The sequence below is a fragment of the Rhipicephalus microplus genome, chromosome 3, assembly GCF_043290135.1.
Source record: "Rhipicephalus microplus isolate Deutch F79 chromosome 3, USDA_Rmic, whole genome shotgun sequence".
NCBI classification, from domain to species: domain Eukaryota; kingdom Metazoa; phylum Arthropoda; class Arachnida; order Ixodida; family Ixodidae; genus Rhipicephalus; species Rhipicephalus microplus.
Window position 1 is genome coordinate 88,552,714 of NC_134702.1, and position 25,223 is coordinate 88,577,936.

A 25,223-nucleotide genomic window follows, 5' to 3' on the forward strand; every position below is an offset into this window, starting at 1 on the left:
GCGTATTCCTCCTTCACGAATGGCTTCACTACTACCATTCATTCCTCTTGCAGTGCTCACATTACGCGTCAATGGGAATACGAAATACATTCAAGATACAAAAGAAGTCCGCGTAAAAAAGTATCAGGAACTTTTGAACGAAGCGTAAGATTTATCAACGTAGACAGAACTCAATTGATTTTACCACATTCTCTCTTGCGTGATCTACAGTGTTGCAATACTACCGATTCGTGTCACAATACGCTTACAATTGTGTAACGAGGTGACGTATAGAAGCTGTCGGCATTCCGTTATTCTATAACTCGTAAAATAGAAAAAACACCCAATTTAATCTTATGGCTAAGAAATGTAGGCTAAAGATTCTGCCCTCTATAGTAGAAGCAATCGCTACGCTCGATTTTTTTCTCGTAAGATCGATGACGCCTGAGCATTACGCCGTTGCCTAATACAAGTTACTCGCTAAGCTGCCGTCGGGCGAACTCTCTCGGACCTTTGCCACGTGAAATGGCAACTGCCCTATCCTCACCTTACCACGGGGGTTTCCTGCTAAATCACTTTTGCCCACCGCAGGAGGAGAGGGTGAATGTAAAACATTATTCGGCCTAAACGGGGCAGCTGTTCCAGCTCCAATTTCCGAGCAAGGCGGTTCAATAGGTCAAGCTAACGGCGATTTGCAATCTCTCTGTTGCATATAACGCTAAGCGAGTTTTTAACCGGATGTCTTGTTTAAAGCGTGCACATATATAAGCATGAAATAACGGTCAAAGTTGCAACTTTTTGGCAGTCTCTCTTCCACTGAGCATCATTTCGTTTTCTGTTTTACTCCTGACGCGGAGAGTATAAAAACGGCACGGAGTTTGGGCCACTTCAGCAGTTCTTGGTGTGCCCAACGATACTACTGCCGCAGAAATGGTAAGCACAGTTCGCATTGCCTTGCATCAGAGGTAGCTTCAAAGTGCAGAGAATTAAGTGCCCACAGTTCGCTTTATTAGAATTTCAACCACAGTAAGCTGTTCGTACTTAACGGAAATCGAGGTGAAATACATTTAATTAAATGATTACGTTATGTTCCACCTGTTCCAAAGATTTCGCTTTATGCTCTATCTTTGCTTTGCCAACATCACAGAAGGGCTTTTTTACTGATACCATGGTATGTTTAGCTTACAATTAAATAAGATTATTGTTAGTTATACTTCAGGAAGCAAAACCAATTACAAACTGAAGCTTCGCCGTTGCTTCATCTTGTCTAGCAATTTATGTTACAAATTCCAACAGAAATACAATTAATAACAATTGTTGAGGTTTGACGTCCCAAAACTATTCTATGATTATGACAATAGTGGTAGCAGAGGGCTCCGCATATTTCTCTCACCTGGGGTATTCATAACTAAGTACACGTGCCTCGAGCCTTTCCACCTGCATTAAAAATGCGGCCACCCATGCAAGGATTCGTTCCCGCATCCTGACGGTCAGCAGTCGAGTTCCATATCCACTGGACTACTGCGATGGGTAAAAGAAACAAAGTTATATAGCTTATTATACGAACCTTACCAAGTTCGTATAAAAAGATAGAGTTTCTTGCTTCAATCCGCGTGTAATCGGCAAATAATCTCTGGCAGGCAGTAACTCAGTAAGATGATGTCCCAACACGAATTATATATCTACTTGACATGGCAAAAATTTTTCAAAACATATTATCAGCCAAGAATAGCACCGCATAGTTTGAAAAGATTGCAATAGGATGGAAAGGTGGGCTAGTTGGTAATTCAGGATTGTTCAGCGAACTAGCAGCGCGGGGGTAAACACAGACACAAAGCAAAGAGGAGGCACACAGCACGAGCGCTCAACTAACCCGCATTACCTACCAGTCCAGCCCAGCTGTCGGAATCTTCTTTTCCTCAGCTGGCACCAGAGGTTTCCAGTCTAGTCCAGTCGTTGTTAGTTTAGCGCTCTTTGCTTTGTGTCTGTGTTTACCCCCGCGGTCCCAGTTCACTGAACAATCAGTTTGAAAAGAGAAACACACCCACAACCTGTGCTCAATCTCACAGCTATAAACCTTTTGCGCCACAAACTTACCATAATTTGGGCGTTCAGCTGATTGTGGATTTCTGTTTGTTTTCGGCCACTCTGAAATAGGAGCATCGTGTCCTTTCGGAGCTTTAAGACATTCTCTATATATCATACCTTTCGCCTAATCGCTGACTGCAATTCCAACCTTTAGGACAAATTTTTAAGATTACAAGCTATTTACACCACGCATTACACAACAAGCACAGCCCCATGTTCTTTGAGCAGTATCAGGTACAATATACCATAGCCTCTACCTCAGAGTTTTCTACATCGCTACCATCTCGTCTCACAGCAGTACGTCTAGTGTGATGCGTTCCCAATCTTTATACACATGCAAAATTTCTGAAGCGTTCGTATAACTAGTAATTTTGGCGCCCTATATGTAGTGCCGCGAAATTGAATAATTTTACACTTTCGTCGCCGTACAGTTTAGTCATTTACTTCTCATAATTTCACATTCGCAACATGTACTTTATTCGCAAGAAGACGATTGATCCTATTACATATTCTACATTTTAGGAACATCTTTGGCGAATATCTTCAAGGTATGCATAGTCTTACTCAGATTTTTCAGAGCTGCCTAACCATCTTGAGAATCACGAACATTGATTTATGGGATAAACTATTCATAATATACTATATTTGAAAAAAACACCTTTGTCCCGTCATGATTCTCCACCTTTTCTAGATTTAAATCATTCCTTCCAGACCATCTACAAAATTTTCTAGTTGCATTTGCACACCTCTATAATTGTATAAACAAGCTGCTAAAATATCTGATGCCCAAATTATTCCCACTTTTTTCTGATAAATAAATTAAACTATAAAGAAATGACCCACATTGCACGAGAGTTGCAATATATCTGTGTCAATTAATTCCACAGCTTCGTATCTTCGTTTTCCTGGCCCTGGCCTCCTGTGCTCTTGCTGGATTTCTCCACGGTAGTCACAGCCCAGGCAGTGGCATTGCCTTAGGCAGTGGCGCTGGCCTTGGCAGCGGTGTTGGACTAGGTGGCGGTGTAGGTCTTGGCAGTGGTGTTGGCCTAACTAGCTATGGTCTTAGCCATGGAATTGGCTACTCCGGCCTTACTGGCTTCGGCGTTGGCCATGGCCTTGCCTACGGGCCAGCGGCCAGCTACGCGGTGGCCTCCCCGGCTGTTGCTGGTACAGTCTCCACTTACCATGCTGCTCCAGCCGTTGCCACTGTCCATGCTGCACCAGCAGTCACCGCTGTTCACGTGGCTCCAGCTATCACTACCTATGCCGCTGCTCCAGTCGCCACCGTTGCCACTGCTCCAGCTGTATCTCATGTGACTACCTACCAGTCCGCTCCAGTCGTTGCCACTTCCCCTGCTGTGTCTACTACCTTCAACGCTGCTCCTGCCGTGTCCCACGCCAACACTTATCAGACCACTCCAGTTGTTGCTGCTGCGCCAGCTTCTTCTCGTGTCAGCTACCAGGCCTCGCCTGCTGTGACTAAGGTTTACCAGAATACTGCGGCTGTCTCTGGTAATCCAGCTGTGTCCCGCATTGCCTACCAGTCCAGCCCAGCTGTCGGAACCTTCGCTTCCTCAGCTGGCACCAGACGTTTCCAGTCTAGTCCAGTCGTTGCTGCTGCCCCAGCTGTTTCCCGTGTAAGCTACCAGTCTGCCCCAGCAGTGACCAAGGTTTATCAGAGTGCTCCAATTGTCTCTTCTGTCCCGGCTGTTGCCAGTGTGGCCACTGCTCCAGCCGTCTCTCGCCTCACTACCTTCCAATCTGCTCCATCTGTGGCTGCGTACGCTGCTCCGGCCGTCACCAAAGTCTTCCAGTCGGCCCCAGTGGTGGCATCTGCCCCAGCGGTGGCCACTGTCGCCCATGCTTCCCCAGTCACTACCTATGCCGCTGCTCCAGCTGTGGCTACCGTCAACGCTGGCCCAGCTGTGACCAAAGTCTTCCAGACAGCTCCAGTGGTGGCTGCTGCCCCAGCTGTGGACACTGTCACCCATGCTTCCCCAGTTACTACCTATGCCACTGCTCCAGCTGTGGCTACCGTCAACGCTGGCCCAGCTGTGACCAAAGTCTTCCAGACAGCTCCAGTGGTGGCTGCTGCCCCAGCTGTGGCCACTGTCACCCATGCTGCCCCAGTCAACACTTACGCCACTGCCCCAGCTGTAGCGACCATTCACACTGCCCCAGCTGTGGCAACCACCACTTTCCACCACGCCCCAGCAGTTTCTACTGTCGCACACGCCGTCCCAGCCTTCGCTACCTACCAGGCTGCTCCAGTCTATGGCTACGGTGTTGGAAGCCTCGGCTACGGCGCTGGCCACTATGGACTTGGCCATGGTGTAGGTGTCTATGGCTTGAACTATGGCTATGGTCTCGGCACTCCCTTTGACTACAGCACCCTCCTCCGCAGGAAGAAGTGTGAGTAAAACAGAAAATTTATTCAATGGCTCGGTGAATTGTTACGCAATTCAAAATAATGTTTAACGTGGGTCATGCTTTTTCTTGCAGAAGTCAGTCTGTTCTTCGAAGGACATGGCTCTTCTACACCAAGGATAGATTGAGGTTATGTTATTTGTTCATATTGTTAAGTTTTGTTGCCAAATAAAAGTATTTAGACTTTCAGAACTCTTGTTGTTCGCAATTAGAGCGAAGGCTTTGCGACGTAAAACCACGCTATGATATCGAGGCACGCTGTTGTGGAAAGATCAGAAAATTTCAACTGTCTATTTTTCATTAAGGCACAGTGACGCCGTTAAGTATGGGGGCCTCTACAAATTCGCCTTCACGGAAATTCGACAGCCGCAGCCGGGATCAAACTCATGACCCTCGGCTCACCAGGTGAGCACTGTAACCGATTCACCCTCCCGGAGGACTCTTTTTGTTCATGAGGATCATTTTCCAAGCAGTATGATCACGTAGAAGGGTCTGTGATGGCTGGCGATACTGCACAGATTAATGGTTGGTGTGGCACATAATCATAATATGAGGGGAATCCGGCGACCCCTTTTACCCTAAGGTATGCTTCTTTGGCAAAAAATAATGGGTGACATTTTCCGGAACAATGAAACAAAACAAAATCATAGCGCTATAGAAACAGTTCAGTATTTCGTTATGGATATCATGTCGAATACTCGGACTTCATATTCCCAACTTCTATTCCTCATTATGTGCTTTCTCATACATTACTATCATGGCCGTAGTAACATAGATGCCCCTGCATCCCGTATACCATGGCCTTCGTAGTAACAGCTGTTTACCTTTCGAGTGGCTATCTAATTTCTTGTGTACAAGTAAATGCTATTCGCTTAGAATTCACCATGATTCATTGTTTTTGATACAATTGGCAATCTTCATATGGTACATGAGACAGTTACTGAATCCAACGGGAATATCCTCATTTGGTTTGATTTGTAAGTTTGCTGTTAATATCTTAATCTTTGTTGGTGATGTGAAACATTACATTTTGGCAGAATGCTGCATACAACGAGGCTAGCTGTTACACTGCTGCTACGTGGGAACGTTCAGGCAGTCGTGGAGTTATCTTATCTGAGGGATAAATGTGTATTACAATAATTCTAAGAGGATATTCGTTGGAAATGTGTGAGTGCCACACGCCGCTTGCGTGACCACTTAAAAGTTGAGAAGCCTTGTGGCATCTTTAAAAATTGCACTCCTTATCACAGTCCCTGTGGAAGTTCATCACCAGTTTTATACGGGAAATTTTCGAACCTTCTTTCTTGATCTAAATGTTTGGATGTTGGACGTTTTTGAAATGCGGAGCATTTCTTAGTCACACGATGCCACACTTCGGCGTCAGCCGTGGCCCCGTCCACACCCCCACTGTACATGCTCGCGTTTCATGCCGGCCCAAGAAGACACCACAAAACCGTCGCTCCCCACCCCCTCTATCGCCTCGCAAGGCCGACGCAAACAGCGTCTGCTAGCAAAAAAAAAAAAAGACTGCTCGCGCTACACTACCGTTCCCTCGCAACTCCGTTTATGTATGCACCGGATCACGCGTTCGGAATTCAGTCAAGGGCGTATTTGCTTGGCTCGCGTTCGACGTTGAAGGCAACGCTGCTTCTTAGCTCACTAGATAAAAATAATAAAGTTCAAATAACAATCAAGCCTTCCCAAACGATACCGAAATACGCAACATTTATGCATCACCCCCTTCCCCTCCCCTTGGTGACCCATTTACTCTAGTTCCTCCTGTGGGAAGATGGGGCGGAAACTTTTCCTTAAGGTTGCTCGTCTGCAGTGTGCCAAGGAGATGATTACGCCTTACTTGTTTTATCATTTGCACAAGCACACTTATTTTAAAAGTTAACTAAACAACGTAGATTGTTTTAAACATGTAATCTGGTGCTTTTGAACGAACCGTGTCGTTCATTAGGAATCACATAAAAAGAATGTCTGAACAGATACCAAAAAAAATGAAAAGCACAGAGAAGGGTGGTAAAAGGACACGTGGAGCGATGAAATGAAGAAACTTATTGGCATAAATTGGACATAACTGACACAGAAAATAATATAACGTGGTAGAGCCCTTAGTCCTGGAGTGGGAAGATGGTTCAGAGGAGGGCGGTTAGATTAATCTATAATGCCTACCCCAATTTTGATTCACCTTCATCGCGCATGGCTACTAACAACATTCCGCTCCTGAAACAGCGTAGAGCTATCGCCAGACCCAAGTTTCTTTTCCTGCTTCAAAATGGGCAGCTTAATATCAATCCTCGTGAATACCTCTCTCCGTCTTTCTCCAGGCAAACCAGCCGTAGTCACAAGCACTACCTCACACCGTACCTTACATGTAATAACCGTTTCAAACACTCCTTCCTTAACCGTTGCAAACAGAATACATTGTCTGCATACATATGAAGAACTTTATTTCAACACCAGCGGTACTAGTTGAACAAAGTCCCAAAGCCCCCTCAACCAGTCGGTAACTCTACCAAGGTCGGCACAGGAAGGTGAAAAACCCCCGCGATGGCACGGGCCCTCCGGACAGGTAGCAGGTGTAGACCCAAGTCAGAGCTGTGTAAGCTCCGCCGCCACGAGTCCTCATCGCATAAATCAGCGCCCATGATCGCAGGGCACTGCCAAAGCATGTGGTGCTAGCGAGCAACTCTCGAGGTCACGACGAATACATCCTTCGTGAAAGTCCGGCTCTTTCCTGTGATACGTTAGTGGACAGAGATATGTGCCCGTCTGTAAGAGTCGAAAAGTGATTACCTCAGCTCTGTTGAGCCTAGCGTGAGAAAGGGGAAAACGCCTTCGACTGAGCTTGTAGCTGGACGTAATCTCATGAGACGTTGTCAAAGGATCCTTTCTCAGTTCAATATCCCCTTCAGACGCTTGATTGCCTAAATATGCTTTTTTCTAAATATGGCATTCCGGACTTCGAAAAGTAAATGCATCGATTCGCTTAGGCAACCATGTTAATGCAATGCTAAATAATATCACCTCGTGATTTCAGTTGTGTTGCTTTACTTTACTTTTGAACTTTACGCTGTTTCTTGGGCTGTGTGCACATTTTTTTGGAGTAGTGTATATTCATTTCACCCTTCTTAGTATTTGCTTGTTTTTTGGTTGTGGCGTCAGATAATTATAAAACTTGCTGTATAGTCTGTCAACTTTGGTTTCACTGTGTTCCCCTTTTTTTCGCCTCTCCGGCTTGGTCTACGGACTGCAGTAGGCACAAAATAAAATAAACAAAATAATAAAATAACCGGCTCATCACTATGCTAATGCTAACACAACTACAAAAGCATACATTACAGGGGTTCTGCTACAGGTTAAAATGTCAGCTTTGTTTTCCTTTTTTTGCACAAGAGGTTTTTTTTTTTATCGAGGGAATAAAACATAGTGCTTCTGCGGGAGGCGATTGCTTCATGTACACTGTTTGAAGAATCCTATCATATTTCTCTTGTTAGTTTAAAGCGTTTTCATGGTTCTCTAACCACGTGATTGGGGGCCTAGATATCTCTAGCAAGAGTTGCAAAATATGCCATAGCACTGTATGACGACGCTACGAAAGCATGTAGTTGACTATTGTCGGGACTATGTCACACTGGTTAGGCTTGATTAATTAACTAACTTTTGAATCAACGAGGTTGGGCAAAGTTTGCAGTACGTTTGGTTAGACAGTTTGTGACTGTATGTATTCGATAATTGAGTATGGTGCTCGCTAAAGATGCCTACAGCATACAGAAAAAAGACACACTACAGGCCCGCTTGAATGCTCACGCCGTGATTTTTGTGCTTCTCAAAGCTCCATTTCCTCGTTGCCGTTCATAATAGCGACAAGCATATGTGACGCTTATCGCCGGCGTCGCCACTAGCTCAGCGTGCGTCAAAGCACAGCCAACACCAATTTGGCGGCCCTGTCGAGGCAGCACATCCTACCAATTATTATGGACGTTTTCACGCGGACCGTTAGAAGGCACTGTTATACGGTGCGAAAGGGGGCACGTCACTGGCTATTTTTTGACAGAGAAACTGTTCACCTAATTGTTCCTCGTGAGTCTACAAAACTATCATCTTAAGGGGTACGTACTACTGAGCGGCATGGCCGGAAACTACCGTAATCCTAGGGGGTACAGTAGCAAATTGCGCTAGTTGGAACATACTCATTGCAATCAATGCACAAAAAGGAGAAAAAACACAAGAAAGTGCACGACACAAGCGCTGTCTAACAACTGAAAGTTTATAGTATAAGAAACGTGTCATACATATGAAAACATGACGGCATAAAAATCTTGACACCCCTTGACTGTAGGACGACCTTGATTGTAGGACGACGTTAAGAAGTGATTGCGTGTCATTTTAGTTTACTTTTATTTACTTGGAGCAGTGAGCTTGGGCAGGCATGCCAGCCGCTGCGCTGCATTTGCTTCGGCTCGCAGCATTTCCCGAACGGCATCCAGTCAGTGTCCGACCGGTTCGGCGCTGACCGTAGACACTATGTAGCCGCACGGCGCTCCGCGAAGGGCTGGAACGCTTGAGATTGCTGAGTGCTTATGATTTCTTGTTAACCCAGGCGTCGGCTCCTTCAATTTAATATCAGTGCAAATGCGCTCTTCTAAACGGGGCCTTTCGCCCGCCTTGATTCAGGGAGTGGTCGTGATGCAGCGCTATACATGAGACAACGGCTCAAGTAACGTTGTTATGAGAGGTCGCGCTGCTAGCGTCCCACGTGCCTCCGAGTGCTTTCTCCCGGAGACGCGATAGACAAATTTGCCACTCCAATATCATCCGTCTGTCACATTCGTTTCTTCGGGCTTCTTCGTGGCTCGAAGCAATGCCGCCGCTGCATCACAGTGCTCTTAAAGTCGGCACATGCAGTTGTGTTACAATGACGCTTCCCGATTCGTTGCCCGCATAGCGCCACGAACGGCGACACGCTATTTAAAAACACATATCGCTTACAGAGCCAGCGTGACTACCAATATTGTAAATGATGGTGGTCACGCTGTGATCTCGAGGGGTTCAATACGGCACCCCATGTATCTGTACACAACTGAACAAAAATTACTTTATACCATTCTGGACGTGAAGCACTGCATGAGGGGTCCCCTTGTTTCTCGACCGCAAAGCACACGCGAAACTAGTCGATGAGTGAGAGTAGGAAAAATCTAGAGGAGAGGGTGGTGAACGGCTGAATAGGATGCATCTGGCTGGCATGATTAAAATAGAGGAGGCGCTGACCCAGGTCAAAGGAACCAACCCCCACGTGGACGACGGAAGCGGATTGCCTCACGACATTTACGGCGTGCGCAAGAATGGGCCTCTTCCAGGACCCCTTGCAGTGGTTCGGCTTATCGCCCGACGGTGTATGATGTTCGCGCACCTAAATCTCGCCACCGAGTTAAGCGGGAGGCACATGGTGCAATTTGGCATTCGATGCGGCGCGCGACACCGCACGCCACGTACGATGGTTCAAGACACATGGGGCGAACAGCAATCAGCGCTCAGGCTCCGCCCACATACAACCCCTCAGCTTGCACGTTCGGAAGACATCGTATCCTTTTTATTAGGCGCAAAATAAAGAAGCTCATGCAGCCATGCTTTGTTGTCTGATAACATCGCCAAGAAAGCTACGCCTTCGCAAGCGACAAACATCGACACAGCCCACATTCATTATCGACTCCGAGCGTAGGCCCAGCAAGGCCGACGTTCTCGATTGTGCCGCTCTCTTTCTGACTTGATTTCATTGTCCAGCGCCTATTTTTACCAACATGATAACACCTCGTACACTTATATCACGCTTTCGCCTGTGCGACTGGTTTAATCAACGGCGTCGATGTAAAAAGCAAACGTGGCAACGAAGTGGGCCGGTTCGCCGAGACCGCCGGTACCACTGTTTGTTTACCTGCGAAATGGACTTCCATCACGGCACGACATCTCGTCGTTGGTTCGGAAATCGGCGTTGCTTTGCAGAAATAGTTCACTTCAAGCATCACTTTATTCAATCATGAGTGCTTTCTCCCGGAGACGCGATAGACAAATTTGCCACTCCAATATCATCCGTCTGTCACATTCATTCCTTCGGGCTTCTTCGTGGCTCGAAGCAATGCCGCCGCTGCATCACAGTGCTCTTAAAGTCGGCACATGCAGTTGAATCAAAAACAGTCTATCCAATGTTTTTGATGCCACTGGCAACGGCGATATCCACAAATACGAGGCCATCGGAGCGGCGAGGCAGAAACTTGCGACGGCGCCCACCTGTGGCACCCCTTGTCACATTCCGGCGCTGCCATTGGCTGCAGCCGCCAAACCGGCGCGGCTGCCGTGCGGCTACATTCAGCAGGTTGGATGCACGCGCGGCGTGCGAATCGTCGCCGCATCCTGTCGGACGCCTATCGGATGCGACTGTTGGCACGAACAGCCGTACGGCAAATCGCATCCGAATTCGCACTATGTGTCTCCCGCTTTAAGGCGGCGTGCGTTGCGATACCGTGGGATCGCCGTCGTCCTTTCGTCACGGTCCAACTTGCTTCTGGTAGCTCTCGGAAGCGGGTGCACGTGATTGCGACACGCGAAAGCGTGGCATACGTCGCGGTAAACGGGCGACCGGTCGGCAGCTTTGATAAAAGCTGCCGCACTGGCATGCCTTCGGCTATTTTCCGCGCTAATGCTTTCAAAAGAGCTCGTAAGTAGAACCACGTATGGAGATCAAGCGTCTTCACATACCGCGCACAAGGGAAAGGCGGATTACTGTCCCGTCGGATTACTGTCGGCAATAAGTGGTTGTGTTACAAGGGATGTGTTTCTTATGGCCACAAATGCCAATACGCGTAGCTTCAACTTTAAGTAGTTGTGCGCCCACTGAGCTAGCCCTTGTCTCAATGGCCTCGGCTTAGTTTTCTTGTTTTTTTTTTTATTTTGTTGTTGTGTTATTTGGGGCAAGGGCATGAGTTCTCGCACTTGCACAAAAATGATGTCTTTGTGGCGGGTTTTTGATTTGCCAAGTGCACTGTCCTATCCCAGGACAAACAGGCGACAATTCGCCTACAGTTGTGTTAAGGCAGGGCTCCCAGCACATGATAAGCGGCCCCAGCGTTGCACCCAGCGTTCTGAACCAGGCTTAAGGTGTTAGGCATCGTCGGCTCTGCGAAATTCTCTATGGTGTTGCCCTCCAAACGGCTCATTTCCAAAGTGCTTTCTTTTTTGTAACTTCTATGCCCGTAAATTTGCATTACATTCTGTTCAGTCTGTAAGTATAAGTATTGCTCAGCCCTACTAGAACTGATACAGCGTTTACTTCCTCTTCAAGCGACCAGCAAGTCAATCACCGTCATTTGCATAGCGGCAGTACGTTTGTTCGTCCAACTTTGCTATACCACCACGGGTGGTGCGTCTCGGGCGCTGAATGGGGAGAGTTAGTTCACCAACATCGAAAGAACCTGAATTTTACTCCCCACCAAGCACGTAATCAAGTATGCTCTACATACGCAATTTCAGCATCTGTGAGAGCGATATGAGGTTGGCTCACGCATCCGTATCCTGCTTTCACGATTTCATTTGCTGCAGCGATTTCACGCGTGCGCTGGTCGTTATGCCCCATCAACACCGTGGTTTTGTTAAACTGAGCTGTGCAGCCGTACTGCCGGCAATCGAGGACAAGTAGCGTGGTAGGTGTAGCATTCATGGAGATAGGAAGCTCCTTTAGACGGACGTTGAGGCAACGTTCTATCTTCCCAATGTACATGCACCCGCCTGACAAAGGGGTGAAATACACCACTCCGCTCCTACAGTCACTGAAACGCTTATATTGCTTGAGAGAGCAACTTTCAGTGCTGACATTGGCCCGCCCCTTCTGCATTCTTTTGTGCACTCTCACGCTTACACTTCCTAGCTTCTTACCAGCACGAAAGACAAATGTCTTAATGATTGGTCACGTTCTTTAAACGGTGTGACACGGTGTGCAGACAAGAGATAATGACGAACACAAGTCCATCGTGTATGTCGGGTCATATGTGACTGTCTATTTACCTCAAGCCTTTCCGTGGGGAGAATCAACGGAAAAACCTCTTTAAAGCCTAGCAACAACCAAGAACCAACTGCAAAATATATATATATATATATATATATATATATATATATATATATATATATATATATATATATATATATATATATATATATATATATATTGTTCAGAATCATCATCGTCTACACTTGATTTTTCATGTTTTGTGCGGGTTAGTGTAGGCCTCACGAATCTTTTGGTATTTTGTAGGCGTATGTACGCTACAAAAAAAAAAGCACTAGTACTTAATACACAGAAAGGTAAAGACTGTCATATCGGACGTTTTTCACAGAGTAACAGCTTTTTTATAAGCATTTCTCGCCTCAGGAGGAGAGTGATGCGTTCTGAAGTATGCCTCAATAGGCAATTAACAAGCCCACACAGAAATAGCGCTATATATTTTAGGCAACTGTGAGCTACCTGGATTAGGTGGTATTGTGACAAGGTAAATCAATATTTTTTTTTACCTCAGCCTTGCGAGAGCTGGAGCAACCAATATAATCACATCGAGGCAATTGTGGTGTAGGCGTGTTTTCGGCTCAAGCGGTTGTCAACTTTATTATATTCTTTTTCATTTTACTACTTATTTTCGCTCTATGTTAGTATATTTGGTGCAGGTTTATTTTGTGGTGTCCGGGTAATTTATTGCACTTACAACGCTTCTTCTTTTTTTAGGTTTTGTAATGCCTGTACTACACCAGAAAGGTGTTTTTTTTTTTTCAACAACAACAACTGGAATGGTCGTGGAGTAATCGCCTGACCCCATTCAACAACATTACACAACATTACAGACTAAACAGACGCAAATACCCACCACCACACAACAAATTGGACAAAACACCGGCCGTAACTCTGGGGTTAATACAGACAAATACGTACCCCAGCTCGCTGATCCTACGCCAGTGTTATTCGAACCTATACCCGACGGGCAAGTGTAAAGCGTGTTGGGAAAGGGCCACACTGCGGCACATGCTTTGGCAGTGTGCTGGAAACGTTAACGTCACTGCCGCCGCTCCCTTCGCGGCGCATAATAGGCAGGGACGAACTCCGAGGTCAATTGCTGCTTCAACCACCGCGCGAGGGCAGGGGCCGGCCTCCGCCGCGGCTGCGGTCACTGTTGCCGATCGGCGGCGTCCGCTGGGAGGCGGCACTCACCAGCGACGAGCTGGCCGACCAGCTTTGGCCCGTCCGGCAAGCTGAAGATGCCTCCCGGGTCCAAGGACTTGGAGCGGTCACCTGAGGCACCACCGTCATAATCTACGGAGAGTGGGAAGGGACAGGGGTTAATCCCCTCTTCCCCCAACTCGCCCGGTAAAACTGCCGGACTTTAAATAAAGTTCATTCATTCATTCATTCATTCATTCATTCATTCATTCATTCATTCATTAAAACTTTGGCATCCAGACCTTATTCACAGGAAATACAGTAAAACAGCATTGATATTTACCAAATATTGTATGAATTTCAGGGTGATAACGATTTCCTGTGGCTTTGGCCAAAGCACATAGACCTGCAATGTGTTGAAGTTCGGGTGCGGCGACCCGCTTTTCACTCTGTGACATTTAATACGAACGTAAGCGGCCGCCAAGTTACGAACAGGTGCAGCCAGCCCTGTCGCAGAAGGCGCAACAATGATTTCCGAGTGGAACACTATAATACATGCCCACCTAACCACAAGTTGCCTATCGGTGGCGCATTGGGACCTTCGAGATAGTGCACTCGAATTTCAGAGACCTTGAAGGAGCCCTGCAACACTTTTTCAAGTAGCCATGGAATGAATTAACCAAAGAAACTTTTTGCCTCTCAAATTCACCACCACCACAATTTTTTTATAGTGAAGCATTTCTTAACGATCTTCGGTGACTTTGAGCGTATCTATCTATCTATCTATCTATCTATCTATCTATCTATCTATCTATCTATCTATCTATCTATCTATCTATCTGTCTATCTATCTATCTATCTATCTATCTATCTATCTATCTATCTATCTATCTATCTATCTATCTATCTATCTATCTATCTATCTATCTATCTATCTAGCCGCCTACGACATTTAGCTCTCCTGGCCGTTCCGATAATGGTATCGATACCAAAATTGGTATGGCATTACATGACTGTCTGAGGAACATATTTGACTAGTCAAAACCTAAAAATGTGACATGTATGTCATGAATGTCATGGTTTACATTTTATGGTCCTGCAGCTCTTGTGGTAGTTTCGTTCACATGTCATGTTGCAAAACTGGTATGGTATGGCATGATTGCAAGGCGAACACAAGCGACCGACTCTAACATGAAAATTCTGACATGCGTGTCATGTAACAACATGACTACATACCACGCTCATGATGCGATCGTGGCCGTTTCGATAGCGTCACATATTTGGTATTACAGTACGTGAATGAATGACGAAGGTATGTGACTGATGCAAACATGATAATCATGAGATGTGTGTCAAGTAACAAAATGACTACATACCTCGCTCATGATGCACTGGCGGCCACTTCATTAGCTTCAGTTATACCAAATTTAGTATTATGAGAGGTGAATGGGTGACGAAGGTATGATACTAGTGCAAACATGATAAATATGAGATGCGTGTCATGTAACAACATGAGTACATGCGATGCTTATGATGCGCTCGCGGCCATTTCGCTACCTTCACATGTACCAAAGTCGATATTACGCGACGCGAATGAGCAACATAGGTAATTGACACATCCAAACATGATAATCACGACATGCATGTCCTGGAACGACACGACTACATGCCACACTCATGATGCACTCGCGGCCGTTTCATTGGCTTCTTATGTGCCAAATTTGGTATTACGTGACGCCAATGAATCACGAAGGTATGTGACTGGTGCAAACATGATAATATTACATGAGATGAATGTCATGTGAGAACATGACTACATGCCACAGTCAATGCGCCAATACATTTCGGCGGTACGCGGTGTGCGTGCTCGTCAATGTTCATTTCGTCGCGTCACGCCAGCGTTGCCGCGCCAGGCGCCGGTCCTGTGACATACTCAAGGCCACGTGCCGCGCTGCGTTGCTTTGATGCATGCGCGTTGCAGTGCGTCTGGTATACCTCAGTCACGAAAAGAGGGAGACGTAGTGTTGACTGGGTAACGCATCGGCGCTAAATGCAGCATGTCACCTTCCGCGCCGGTTGCCGTGGGGCCACGCCGATGGACGTTGGTCGCGCCTGGCGTCAGACTATAGAGTGCTCGCGTTTTGCTATAGCCTGCGCGCGCGTCAACGCTACGTCGCAGTATAAAGGGTTAGTCATAATGCGCTCGTGGCCGTTTTGCTAGCTCCACATATACCAAATGTGATGTTACGTGACGTCAATGAATTAGGAAATATGTGACTGGTGTAAACATGATAATCTTGACAGGCGTGTCATGTGAGAACATGACAACATACCACGGTCATAGCGTGCTCGCGGCCGTTTCGCTAGCTCCACATATACTAAATTCGGTATCCCGTGATGTTCATAGATGACGAAGGTAAACGACACACCTAAACATGATAATCATGACACGGAAGTCATGTACGGCATCATTCATGTTCACTTCGTAACGTTGGGCTGATTTTAAATTGACATATCAATATTTCTCATTTGTGCTTTGCATATCATCGATTCGCCTGTACGTGGGATCTGCCATTTTTTTTTTTTAAGAATCCGTCGTGTGCGAGCTAAGTTACAAAAAGTTTTCTCACTTTGCAATTGCATTCTCTTCTCTCTTCCCGACGAAAGCACTGTAAGCTAAGCAGGGATGAATGGCATAGGGTGGTGGTGGTGGTAGTGGTTAGAAGAGGAAAAAGGCACCTAATTTCTGCAGCCCGATAGGGAGCATGGCACAGTGCCTCAATGGCAAAGTAAAGAAATCATGTCACGCGTGCCGCGTCACTTTTAGCGCTTTCACTTTCTCTCCCTTGTTTTTTTTTTGTTTTCTTTTGTTCGAATACGTGACTTTCGAGTGCAATCACGCACGCACGCACGCACAGACCAGGTGCGGCATTCCGTGGCAGCCCCCGTAACTAGCGAGCAGTCCATGGCTGACACAGTGGGTCTGACAAGTGATATTCAAGCTTCTGGAGTCCTTTGTTGAGAGAAAAAAAAAGAGATATTTAGCTGATCCAGCAAAAATATTCTATGACTTCCAAGCCACGTGCTGCGCTGTGATATTTGGCTCACGTGTTCTAGGGAGCCTCAACTACCGATCGGCCGCGTTTTCTGACCATGCTCAAAATGTGTTTATAACCTTTATTATTTAAAAAAAATCGTTGAATAACCCTTTGATGTCCAAAATTTTGTTTCAATGCACAGAACCAAGAAAACTTTGGCATCTATCAAGCAAGATCAAAATACGCCGATTACGTTGTCAGAAAAAAGTTTGGCTTATTTCTAGATGAGTAATGAGTATTTGCTTCTGAGCAACATTGGACATATGTGGTACTACTTCACATAGATTTTGTTGAAGGAGCTTTGGCCAAGAATCATAGGTACAGAAATGTTTCACTTAGTGTAGTTAGTGAATAACTACCAGAACTTGCAGAACTTCCTTGGCTTCTTCATGTTGCCGTAGTGGGGCAAGTATTAATGCTAGCATATACTGCAGGTGTTGAGAAAGTGAAATAACAAGATGTCTCATAAAGCTAACACCTGGAAAGTGGGTTGCTTCCAACTTCCAACCAATTAAAAAAAGTCTCAGCTATAGCTCTTCATCATTTCGAGCAATATATAGCATCGATAAACTTGACATAATGCCTTACAGACGTGTAGCGGGTATCTCACGTCTCCGCAGAGAGAGAAATGTTGGCGTAGAGGGTGACCCGCTACACTGCAGATATTTTGACGATTTATGGCGTAGGGTGCGCTTCGCAAGCGTACTTGTGGTAGTAAGCCGAAGAGTGCGTCCTACGCGGTGTAGAAAAGCACCTCTTTCAGTTTCCACTGTAGCTGCGCTCCGTGTTCCACACAGGCCTAGATTTATTTTTTTTTTTTTTTTGCCGTTGCTATGACGAAAAGTATGGTCTTATGGATAACATATACTGTATACTGTAGAAACATTACTATGTTATATCTTGGTCTTTCAATCGGCTCAGTATAAAATTACTACAAACGTATCTTTCTTTATGTGCTTTCACAAGCGCATAAGCCCACTGTTGCTCGTGGGCAACAACACTTATGGCGGGAATCTTTTTGCCGTGTAACATGTGGCAACGTCCTTCATCACGCTAAAAAAAATGTTCTACAGTCCACTATCAGTCATTTAAAATCTAACATGCCTCGCAGAAGCACGCCATTTTGCTGGTATGTACTGAAATTATTTGCTTGTGTGGAGCTTTCCTAGCCACCCCTCAGACGCTCGAACAAAACTACAGAAAGAGGATGCTGCCACTGCTATGTAATGGATTAAGGCTCAAGACTCTCGGCAGTGTTCGCCTCTTTCCGCAGAAGGCGCTACAGGTATAATAAAGCAGGGTGCGTTTGCGGGGAAAAAGTACTTTTGGAGTTGTTGCTCCAGAACAACACTGGTATCACAGGGTGCGCCACCACGTGCCCTCGCGTTTCGACTGCAGATGGCCTTGACCTCACGTCTTTTTTTTTTTTCTCGTATTTAACGCATGAAAATCCGCTGTTGTGCTCAAGGTAGTGTCAATGTACTGTGCTTGTCCAGACCTGCCCCGTAAATGGAAGGACGTGCCGCAGTCATACACCCTATAAAGGATTGACGAGGATTGAAAAAAAAAAGAAAATGGGACGGTCTTGGCTAGGCCTCGCTACGTCAATGTCAAGCCGTCCAACTCTCCGACTTACAACGGTGACTACCTAATTTTCATCAACCCTACTGATTGCGCGTGCTCAATAGCGAATCTCCGGTAACACGTCCCACACACTACTTGGACAAGAAAGAAAACCAGAAAAAAAACAGCCGTTTTGAAAAGTTTTAAAGTCATTTTTGCCACGATACGGTACTGTGCAGTGGCAAAGAAGGTAATATTTGAAGGGGCAACCAGTTTTCATTGGTCACAACACACATGCTTGAATGATTTCACACGTGCGTGCGCACCATATATTTGCCATGTCACGTATGACTGGTGACAACTAAAAGCATTACTGTCAATCAGTCGGAGTTGTTCACGATGCTCTGAGACACAATAACTGAAAGTGTGCACTAGCAAGCATTGGTTGCAAACTAATTTTTCGTAGTTTATGTACTTGGAATTTTCAGAAAATACGAAGATTGTTGGTTACCAATTTATATTGAAGTTAGCGTGATTTTACTACAAAATGTACAAAAAATCGAAGAACTTTTCTCTTTTCTTGGTGTAAATGCTTGAAGCAAAATAATGCAGTTTTCCGCAATGAGTACTGAATAAGCATCTAGTAAAAAGTCGTAAATATTTCCAGTATTGCACTGCTAAAAACCTTAGTTTTAATAATGGTAATAGTCTTTTTCACCTCAAGTCTGCAAGCATTTGTTTAAAATAGGAGCTTGAATGCTACAAAACGTTTTCCAGCATATCTGACTCAACACTACGGGACTATTATTCTATATATAAGTTAGACACTTTATTGTGTTGATCGAGCGTTGGACTTCGGATCGTTGGACTTCGGAGCGTTGGACTTCGTTGGATCGAGCGTTGGACGTCAGAGAGAAACGATTTCAAATATACAAAATCAACACATTAAAATCTAGTTTATTACACATGAGAGTTTTCTTCGTGCAATTTGACATGGGCTTACTTCTGCAGCATTCTCATGTTTTGGAAGGGCCATGCCATATAACTATCATCGCATTTCCGTTCCTTCTAGCTAACATAAAATTTGCGTCTACACCAGCGTAAGCAAGGGTAGGAGCAAGAGAGCACAGACACCAGGGCATCATTTTGAACGCAAAATGTTTTGTCGTTCACTTCAAGAGTGGCCATGTCTGCAGGACGACCCTCTTTCATTAATATTTCTTAGCTTGTAATTTTGTGTAATTTCGTGACTACGGATGCAAACATTGCTTACCCTACCTTTTCAATCTAGGAAGTGCTTAGAAGCGCAGCTATTCATAGCACGCAACACAGTTATTATATACATTCGTTACTGAATAAAGCTAACGGCGCGTATTGTAGAGTTATTACACGTGATGAGGACGTTGAGGAAGACAGCAGTCGGTGTGTCCAAGACAAAACTGTTTCTCGGGCCGAACCTGTTGACAGAAAGTTCAATTGCAGCAATGTGCTGCAATCCATCTGATAGCGGAGGACAGAGCATCGACCTGTCGATCCACATATCCAAAAGAACTTGGTTTTGGGCAAGTTGGGACTTGCATGGCTGAAGTACGCTTGAGCGTGGCACAAATTGCAATTAGCGAAAAACTGAGGGAAGGGAGGAATCTGATGAACTGATTACCGTTGAGACGCGCTGTTTTTTCATGCATCACGCATCGACCTTTCCAGCTTTATCACTGGTAGCCGCACAAGCTCTCGAAAAACGTTATGTATTCGCGTCCTGTGCGCACTCTTCACAAGATGGTGTATACTGCAAATGTGAAGCTTCTCAAACACTGAGGTGCACTGTGTGCCGAGTGTTGCTCAAGGTCTTTGTGGGTTTAAACCAAGCACATAAAAATAACCCGCGTGGCACTATATACTTTTAAAACGTGCCACCACGCCTCGTGCAGATTCTTCAGTACTTGCTGAAAATTACAGAACGCACAGTTTCGCCATTAAAGCCTTACCCTGCAAGTACTGCTTGTATGTAACAAAGTTTATTTCATAAATACTTTCGAGCTGTACACACAGCCTTTTTAATATCCAACAATGTCAGTCATACATTGCAAGGACCTCTTCCCGCGAACACGTTGCACAATTTACAAAGTTCATTTCGGTGCCCTGACACGTCACCATAAAACCGCTTCCAGTATGATTCTGCATATTTGGGGCGTCAATAGCTAACAAGCGATTTACCGACATTAGTCCAGCGCAGACGTTTTTGCCATCCACCAAATTTCGCGTCATTCATGAAGCTATGCGAAATATTGTGTCGACTGTGAATACTTACTCAAATGCGGTTTTTTAGTCCTTATATTGACTGAAAAGGGTTATCTTACCCAAAAGGCTCGCACACATACGTTTATGGTGTCGCTTCTAATCGACAAACTGCTGCTACAGGGCTGGCATAACTAATACAGCCCTGAAAGTCGTGTATTGAATTACCCATGTATACTTAACAGCGCTACTTTATTCAGTGTATAGCGCGAACAAGACGCGCACTCATCTAAATTCTGGAGTAGAAGAGAAAGCATTAAAGAGAAATCACCGGTCCGAGTCGTTCGACTCGGACCGGTGTACTCTTTCACTTTCCCTGAGATCAATGACGCCTTGAGGGACGCACAGTCACCCCACACGAATGGCGCGTACGTTGCAAGCGGCCATATCTCAACGCTCTCACTCCGTTAGCATCTTGAACGCCCACTACAAAGTGTGTTCTCTCTCTCTCCTTACGAGTGCGCATATTTCGTCATCGCTTTTGCCTACGGGAGGAGAGAGTCGCGAGTGTTAGTGAAGAGGGGCTTAAAAAAGGAGGGAGCTAGTGCTCGAGAATAAGAAAAGTAAAAAAAAAACACGTTACAACAGAACTAAAGTGCGATCCGCATTCTCCCTTCGGAAAATAAAGTGGAGTGCGTTCTTAACCGGATCTTCATGGTTCTTCGTGCGTGCATCGAACTACGAGCGAAATGGTGACTGGGGCTGTCACCTCTTCTTTTTTAAATTCTCTCTCTCAACGTCTAAGTACCCTTTCCCTGTAGCTTTCACTCGTCTCGTGTAGGGTATAAAAGTGGTTCGAAGAGATGGCCACTTCAGGACTCCTTGGTTAGCCAACGGTACCACTGCCAGCAACATGGTAAGACCAAGCCCCCTTCAAATATTGCGCCTTAGGTCAATCTAAAGTGCTCGCCGCACTGTGGCAGCGAATTCAGTTTCTGCTGCACACCCACTTCATAACTCCCGTTGCAAGTCATTACCCAGAATTCACATGAAATTCGCGAACTGAAATACTGCAGCACTCACGATAGTTCGACACTGGAAAACTTCTAAAAAGCACTCTAAGGATTCATTTAGGCTGATTCCTGATTCATCAGCATTGGTATTTCGGCAGTTACTTATTGGATGTGTGAAATTCAAAATTTCCCGGGCTCCATACCTGAACTTTCTCCTCGCCTTCTGCGGACTATAATTCACGACAGCGAGTGCACTCTTGCAAAAAAAAAACAGGGTTCACAGATTCAAGTGTTCATATGCAGCGTATTATAAGTGTAAATCATTGGCGGCTTACAAATTAAGCATAGTGCTCCAGATGAAAATCCACCGAAACAGCTAACTTTTTTGTATTTATACGAGTGTATGTGCATAAAACTTCTTGTTAATACAACTAAGTGGTCTTGCCAATCGAAACGTGCGAAGAATTACTCTGAATAATTATGTGTTCAGTGATAAACCACCAGCGTGTTTTCAATGACGTAAAAAATGTCCTCCGCCTTGTGTAACTCAACTCCAGCCCATGTTAGTCGTAAAATCCCCCGTGAGTTTACATTTGCGATAAACTAACAAAATACAATCGATAATACTAAGGATTTTCAGGAACGCTAATAATGTCTGCACTACTGACAGAAATAGTATGTGCCCTTTCCAGCCAAGGCATATTCTTTTGGCATACACAGTAAAATGAAAAGACCTATGTAAGTGTTGTTCAATGGGAGCAACTTTTAGAACGAGTAACAACTCCTGGCAAAGAAAAGTCGAGCACCTACACATATTTCTACAAGTGGGTGCAGTTCGCTGCCCGTGCAGGCACTCGTCCATAGTCTACTTTACATTCGGTGTTACATAATTCTAGTTGAAAGAATGCTGTCACTTACAGGTGACAAGCCCCACATCCTTCACAGCTTTTTTTCTTCATAGCAGGCTTACATGTTCGGTATAGCCATATCCTCAATTAATGATCAACTATTGTGGAGTGCTTAGTCATGATGAAAGCCGCATATCTTAGGTCAGCAATATTGCCCTACCCCTTAGTCTGAAATGTATTCCTATAGAACCAATAGCGATGAGGGCTTTTCCTTTATATATTCTGCCCAATTCAAGGGGTCCCAACTTTATCGACGTTTTTTACAGTTCCGCGTCTGCGTCGTCCTCGCCCTGGCCTCCAGCGCCCTTGCTGGTTTCATAAACGGTGGCCACGGCTTCGGCAGTGGCGTTGGTCTCTCCAGCTATGGTCTTAGCCACGGTATTGGCTACTCCGGCCTCACTGGCTTCGGTCTCGGCAGTGGCCTTGCCTACGGACCAGCTGCCAGCTATGCTGTTGCCGCCCCATCTGTTTCTCGTACTATCTCAACCTACCATGCTGCTCCAGCTGTGAGCGCTACTTATGCGGCTGCACCAGTCGCCACCGTGGCCGCTGCCCCAGCTGTTTCGACTACTTACCACGCGGCTCCAGCTGTCGCCACCGTCGCTGCTGCTCCAGCCGTCTCCCGCGTGACCACCTACCAGTCGGCACCAGCTGTCGCTACCTATGCTGCCCCAGCTGTTTCCCGCGTCACCTACCAGGCTGCCCCTGCTGTGACTAAGGTTTACCAGTCTGCTCCAGTTGTGGCTGCTGCCCCAGCTGTTTCTACCACTTATCACGCTGCCCCAGCTGTTGCCACGGTTGCTGCTGCTCCAGCCGTGTCCCGCATCACCACCTACCAGTCGGCTCCAGCTGTCGCTACCTATGCCGCCCCAGCTGTCTCCCGCGTGACCTACCAGTCGGCTCCAGCTGTGACCAAGGTGTACCAGTCCGCCCCTGTTGTGGCTGCTGCCCCAGCTGTCTCTACCAGCTACCAGGCTGCTCCAGCTGTCGCCACCGTCGCTGCTGCTCCAGCTGTGTCCCGCATCACCACGTACCAGTCGGCTCCAGCTGTCGCCACCTATGCTGCCCCAGCTGTCTCCCGCATTACCTACCAGTCGGCACCAGCTGTGACTAAGGTGTACCAGTCCGCCCCTGTTGTGGCTGCTGCCCCAGCTGTTTCCACCACCTACCAGGCTGCTCCAGCCGTAGCCACCGTCGCTGCTGCTCCAGCCGTCTCCCGCGTCACCACCTACCAGTCGGCTCCAGCTGTCGCTACCTTTGCTGCCCCAGCCGTCTCCCGCGTCACCTATCAGGCTGCCCCAGCTGTTTCTACCACCTACCACGCTGCCCCAGCCGTTTCCCGCGTCGCCTACCAGGCTGCCCCAGCTGTCACTACCTACAGTGCTCCAGCTGTCACCAAGGTCTTCCAGTCTGCTCCAGTTGTGTCCGCTGCCCCAGCCGTCGCTAGCTACGCCGCTGCTCCAGCTGTGTCCCGTGTGACCACTTACCAGTCCGCCCCAGCTGTTGCTGCTGCTCCAGCTGTGGCCACCATCGCCCACGCTGCCCCAGTAGCCACAGCTGTTGCCACTCCAGTGGCCACCTACGCTGCTGCTCCAGCTGCCGCAACCATTTCCCACGCTACCCCAGCTTTTGCTGCCTACAATGCTGCCCCAGTCTACAACTACGGTGTTGGAAGCCTCGGCTATGGTGCTGGACACTACGGTCTCGGCCATGGCATCGGCGTCTACGGCCTGAACTATGGCTATGGTCTCGGCACTCCCTTCGACTACACCAACCTTCTCCGCAAGAGGAAGTGTGAGTATATTTTTCTGTTTCCATGCTACTGAATCCACTTTTTTTTCCTCGAATGGAGTTTATAACGTGATTTTTTTTCTTTTCAGAAATTGACCTGCTCTCCTGAAAACGAAGGATGTTGAAGCGAGAAGAACAGTGCTTTGCCCTTTAGCTATGTTGTTTATATTGTGAAATAATGTTAGAAAATAAATGTTTCCCATCAAAAAAAAGATATGGCTAATATTTTCAGGGTTTGTCTCAGATACCCGTGACATACCACGGGAAAATAGTCTCTCTGGCGGTGACACTTGCTGAAGCTTACTTCTTCTACACTAATTTACAATCTCCTACTCATTTTATCGCGTTCTAAACAGCAAAAATCTGAAATTTCAATGTCCCGTGTTATCCGCAATGCTTAAGAGTAGTTAAGTAATGTTTATTGATTTGTTTTTACTAATCGATGGTCAAGGTCTTGACATTGCCTATGCTTACTCTCATGACAGCTGCCAAATATGTTTACTTATTTATTTAACTACACTGTCAATCATTACATCGGGTCTTAATTGAAAGGGCAATACACTTACATAAATTATATTAGGTAAATAAAATTGTGTATTATTTGCCTTCTCAAAAGGACGTAAATTATTCTCTCCAATGCTGCTCGGGAAGAGTAAAAATTTTGTCCTTTTTTATTATACATAACTATCAATATTAGGTCGATAGTATTACTTCGTGCTGAAAATATATTGTTGAACACTCGTTATTCCACCTCCAATGTAGTTTTGAAGTGATAACATCCTCAGGAATAACAACAGCGTTTCTTACACTGATGAAGGTTTCAATGTGATCTTGCAAGAAAAAAATACCGAATTGTATCAGTATTTCACCATTACGGTTTTATGACGCAATCATTCTTATTTCGGTGAATATT

At 46.0% G+C, this 25,223-nt stretch overlaps 2 protein-coding genes across 2 annotated transcripts; both read left to right on the forward strand.

Annotated features, from left to right (window-relative positions):
• Positions 1-765: 765 nt before the first annotated feature.
• Positions 766-4,686, forward strand: LOC142803822 (uncharacterized). Its single transcript, XM_075889954.1, has 3 exons — positions 766-912; positions 2,955-4,479; positions 4,570-4,686. Coding segments are annotated over exons 1-3 (1,530 nt in total). The 5' UTR covers positions 766-909; the 3' UTR covers positions 4,572-4,686.
• A 16,689-nt stretch (positions 4,687-21,375) lies between these two features.
• LOC119160244 (uncharacterized) lies at positions 21,376-24,522 on the forward strand. The gene is made up of 3 exons (XM_075889956.1): positions 21,376-21,514; positions 22,786-24,313; positions 24,400-24,522. Coding segments are annotated over exons 1-3 (1,533 nt in total). The 5' UTR covers positions 21,376-21,511; the 3' UTR covers positions 24,402-24,522.
• The last annotated feature ends 701 nt before the right edge of the window (positions 24,523-25,223 follow it).